The sequence below is a fragment of the Trypanosoma theileri genome, assembly GCF_002087225.1.
Source record: "Trypanosoma theileri isolate Edinburgh chromosome Unknown TM35_Tth_19_V1, whole genome shotgun sequence".
NCBI lineage: Eukaryota > Euglenozoa > Kinetoplastea > Trypanosomatida > Trypanosomatidae > Trypanosoma > Trypanosoma theileri.
In genome coordinates this window covers 183,383-188,118 of record NW_021639861.1, presented here as the reverse complement: position 1 = coordinate 188,118, position 4,736 = coordinate 183,383, and the positions used below count along the sequence as shown (strand labels likewise).

General features: G+C 40.0%; 1 protein-coding gene across 1 annotated transcript; it reads left to right on the top strand.

Moving 5' to 3' along the window:
- Nucleotides 1-3,320: 3,320 nt before the first annotated feature.
- TM35_000191710 (uncharacterized protein) lies at nt 3,321-4,715 on the top strand (the record flags this gene model as incomplete). Its single annotated transcript, XM_029026669.1, has 1 exon — nt 3,321-4,715. One exon carries the CDS (start codon nt 3,321-3,323, stop codon nt 4,713-4,715), a length of 1,395 nt encoding a protein of 464 aa, XP_028881993.1.
- Nucleotides 4,716-4,736: the final 21 nt, after the last annotated feature.

Here is a 4,736-nt window from a genome sequence, read left to right as displayed (position 1 = left end):
TATATATATATATATATATATATATATATATATCTTTTTTTTTGAACTATTCCACTTACTCTCTTTATTATTATCTTTTTTTTCTTTTTTTAATGTTTCTATGTTTTTCTTTATTTCTTTCTTTTTTTGTGCGCTGGTTTCTCCCCTCGGCAGTTCTCTGCGAGTGAGTGAGTGAACAGGGATCTGTTGAGCCTCTCTATTTGGCTAAGGAGAGACAAGTATGGAAGAAATTAGAGAAATACAATGGAATCATATATATATATATAAAAGAAAAAAAAAAAGTGTCTACGGAGGAAAATATGAGATAATGAAAAAGAAGAAAAGAAAAAAGAAATAATAATAGTAAGTGGATTATTATTATTATTAAGAAAAAAGAAAGATGGCTATAGGAAAGTAAAAGAAAGAGAGTAAGAAGGAGAGAAAAAATAGGAATGTTTTTTTGAAGTTTGAAGGAAGTGTCGATTGTCGAATGATATGAGGGTAAATAATGGAAAGAATGAGATAATGTCTGAGCAACAGGATATTTGACTCGTTTCTTTCTTATGGTTTTCTTCTCTTTTTTTTGTTTCTTTTTTCTCTTCGCCCCTTTTCTGTATTTGCTGAATGTCAATAAGTCCTACACTGGGGGCCTTGGACTAGGCGTAATACATATATACACATTCACACCTTCTGTATACACACATTCACACCTTTTATATACACATTCACACTTTGCATATATACACATTCACAATTTGTATATATACACATATTCACACATACACACTCTGTACAATATATATATATATATATATATATATGTATATATATATGTATATAGTACTTAAAAAAGGAGATATTTATGTAAAGAGAACATGATGTGTTTATATATATGTATATTTTTTTCGTTTCTCATAGGGCCGGAGTGTTTTGGGTTGTGTGAGGGACTGCGTGCATTGAACGATGTGTAATTTCCGTGATTTCCCTTTTTCTTTTTCTTTTTCTTTTTCTCCATGTATTTATGTATATACCGTGTATACTGTATGTATATACTCGTATGTGAGTGTATATGTGTCTGTATATGTCTGTGTTTGCGTTGATACCATTGGTATGAGTGATTGATATTGTGTGTGTGTGTGTGTAGGGCAGTAAAAGGTGGAGATGTGTGAAAGAAAAGAGAAATAAAAATAAAGTGAAGGAGTGACATTTAAGGATTGATGTTCCTCAATGGTATTTGTTTTAATGCTTTTTTTTTTTTTTATCCATTTTGTTAATTATGCGGCTCCTTTTTTTTTTCCTTTTTTTTTCTTTGAGAGGAAAACCCTGGGTGAGGGAGAGAGAGAAATAAAAAAATATAAAATAAAATATATAATATGTATATAAATGCCTTTATTATTATTATTATTGTTACTATTACCTTTTTTTTCCCTATTTTACCTTATATCCGTCTCTGCTTTTTCATTTCTATGTTCATACAATGTCATCATTACACCATTTTTTTTTTTCTTTTCTTTATTTTCGTTCACGGCTACCAGCCACGAGGAACCTTTTATACTAGCGGACCGCTGCTGTAGAAATTAACTAAAAATGAAAAGAAAAGAAAAAAAAAAAAAAAACGAAAACGGGAAGTATGAAAGGAAGACAGTTCATGAGGGGAAAAAGAAAAGTATTTATTTTCGACAATAATGAACACAGAAAGGCAACTGAGATTAGTTTTACGGTAAATTTATCACCCTCCCCCCCCCTTCTTTAGGATGAAAGCGCATATTTAATAGTTTAAAAAGAAGAAGAAAATAATAATAATAATAATAATAATAATAAAATAATTCCTCTTTTTCCTCTTCACTCACTCACTCTATTTTTGAAGGCGAAAGAAAAAAAAAAAATTGGGAATAAAAAGAAAAAAAAAAAACGGGTTGGGAGGGGATCGTCTAACTGAAAGGTTAGGCTCTCCCCCGTAGAAAAACGAAAGAAAAAAAAAAGGTAAACGGGGTAATCTGATAATTGCTATTGCAACTATACTCTTTCCCCGGTTACTGTATTTCACTTTTCTCATAATATATTTATGATTCCATTCTTTTTTTTTTCTTTTTTTTTTGGTTATCGCATGCATACCTTGCTTGCCGACTCACACATTAAAAAGACCTTTTAATTCTTTTTTTCTTCCCCAAAGGGTGAAAAACACTTAACCAATAAGAAAACAAACAAAAAAAAAGTGTCTTGATTGTGAGTGGGTGTGTTCTTTTGCAATAGACTGCATAAGTACACCTATGAGTACGCCTATTTGTATCTACAAATGTTTGCACCTCAAATGGTACGGAATGGTTGCATGGCATTTTCACATCTTTTCCTCCTCTTTTTTTTTTTTTTTTTCTGTTGACCTTTCTTTTCTTTTCTTTGTTGTTGTATGTATGTTTACTATCTTGCTCTGTATGGAGACGACGGAGTTTTTTTCTTTCTTTTTTCTTCTTGGTTCCATCGATTGTTATACATGCACAGAGTTTTATCTTCTTTATCTTCCTCTTTTTTTTCTTCCTTTTGTTTTAAGAGAGAAAGAGAGAGAAAGAGAGAGAGAGAGAGAGAGAGAGAGAGAGAGAGAGAGAGAGACAGTAAGAATGAGGATAAGATCTGGCCTGTGACATTAGGGAGAAAGTGAAAGTAATGGTTTCAAGAGAAAAGGGGGAAAAAATATTGATCTTCTGGTTATGAAAGGGGTTTTGTGTGGACATACAAGAAAACACTGGGAGAAATGGTGGTAAAGTGAGACTAAAGGGCAAAAAAAAAATAAAAAATAAAAAAAATAATGGGGGATTTAAATAAAAATAAAAAAATTTTTTTTTTACTATATAATTTTTTTTTTATTTTCTTTATTTTCTCTAGTTGAGTACCTTCTCTTATAATTTCTACTTATTCTGTTGAAATTTATCGATCTCTTTGCGCATATATGCTTGAAGGACCCTTCTCTATCCCCTTTATTTTGCCATTTATTTATTTTCTCCTTTTTTTTTTTTTCTTGCCTTCCTTCCTTCTACACGCACTATTACTCTTCTTGCGGCATAACTCTTGTGGACATCTCAGAGCAAAAGTGCAAGTGAGAGCTAAGCGATCACACATCTTTAAAGAAGCGAACAAAACAAGGTGAAAAAAAAAAACAAAAAAAAAAACAAAATTATTATTCTTACTGTTATTGTTACTGGGGACAGTATCAACATCAATAAGGAAAGCTAAAGGAAAGAAAGAACAAAAAAAGAAGAAAGAAAGAGAGAATAAAAGGAATACAGTGACATTGGAAGAGCAAAACACCGAAAAGCACAAATACCAGAGTATATATATAATTTACAATGAGTGCAAAAGTCCAGACACCAATGCAAAATGAGTACCCTGTGGAGGTAGACCAACCCGTGAAGGCGGATGTTGCTGCTCCTGCTGCCGATGAGGCTGCCGTCGCTGCTCCTGCCGCTGCTGAGGCCGTTGAGGCGGCTCCTGCTGCCCCTGAAGAGGCTCCAGAGTACCCTGTGGAGCCCAAGGCTGAGAGTCCTGTTGATACCAGGACCAAGTCTCAGACGTCTGTTGAGGGCAGGAACAAGTCTGCGAGTGGATCACTCCGCGAGCGTGACCCCGTGGATGGCGCTAATGATGCGGAAGAGCGTCTTGCCCTTGCCCGAGCGAAGGCTGCAGCTGCGAAGAGCGCTGTGGCGGACCGTCGTGCCTCGAATAGGTCCGTTGATGCTGACTCCATTCGCAGCGAGGGCGGCGCGAGTGGAGCACACGGTCGCGCGCGTCGTTCCTCGAGTGGGGCGCGCCGTGGGTCTATCCGAAGCGTGTTTGACTCCGTGGACGAGGCGGAGGAGGCGCTGCGGGCGATGGACGAGCGGGAGCGGGAGATGGACGAGCGGCTGCAGGTGTACAGCGAGGTGGTGGGGCTGCGCAAGGAGCTGCGGGTCGTGCGGGACGACGCCAACCGCACGCGGGCGCAGCTGCAGCTCCTCTCACACGCCAGCAATCAAGACGTCCCGTCGGCGGCGGATCTCGCGGCCGCGGAGGAGGCGGCCGGCCGGTCGTCGGTCCAACATCAATGGACGGCCGCCTGCCGCCGCTTCCCGTGCGCCCCAGACGACGTCACCTCGTGGGCAAAGGTGCGGGTGGACGACTTGGTGCAACGCCTCGCCGCCGCGGAGGCGAAGTTCTACAAGGGAGAAGACGCCGCCGTGAAGCTGCTCTCCACACAGGAGGCAACTATTAACGCCAACACAGACGCCAGAGACCGCGCAAAGGCAGAATTGAACGCCAGCGTCGAGGAAGAAATGATGAAGCTCGCAGAGACACGAGACAGGCTCAGACAGGTGGAGCGCGAACAGTGGTTCCACATCAAGCGTGGAACGCATGTCAAGCAAAGACAGACACCAGCACGTGCAAGGAAGGAGGCCACACAACACCGCGCCTACCAGAGTGAGACCAAGGAGGTCGGAGATGTCGTCCAGCTCGTCAATGAACGCACCGAGCTTACAGAGCAGGTGCGCCAATTCCGTCGCGCCCTCGAGGACAACAAGCACAGCTACATGGAGGAACAGAAACAACTGGAGCAACAGCTTGAGGCAGCCGAAGAAAATGGTAAGGACGCACGTGAATTGCGGGAGCGCTTCGAGAAGGAGAATGAGGATCTCCGCAATATCAAGCAAGATCTCCAGCGTGTGCTGCAGTACGTCCGCGTACGCAACCGTGAAGGAATGGAGTAAGTATATATATATATATATATA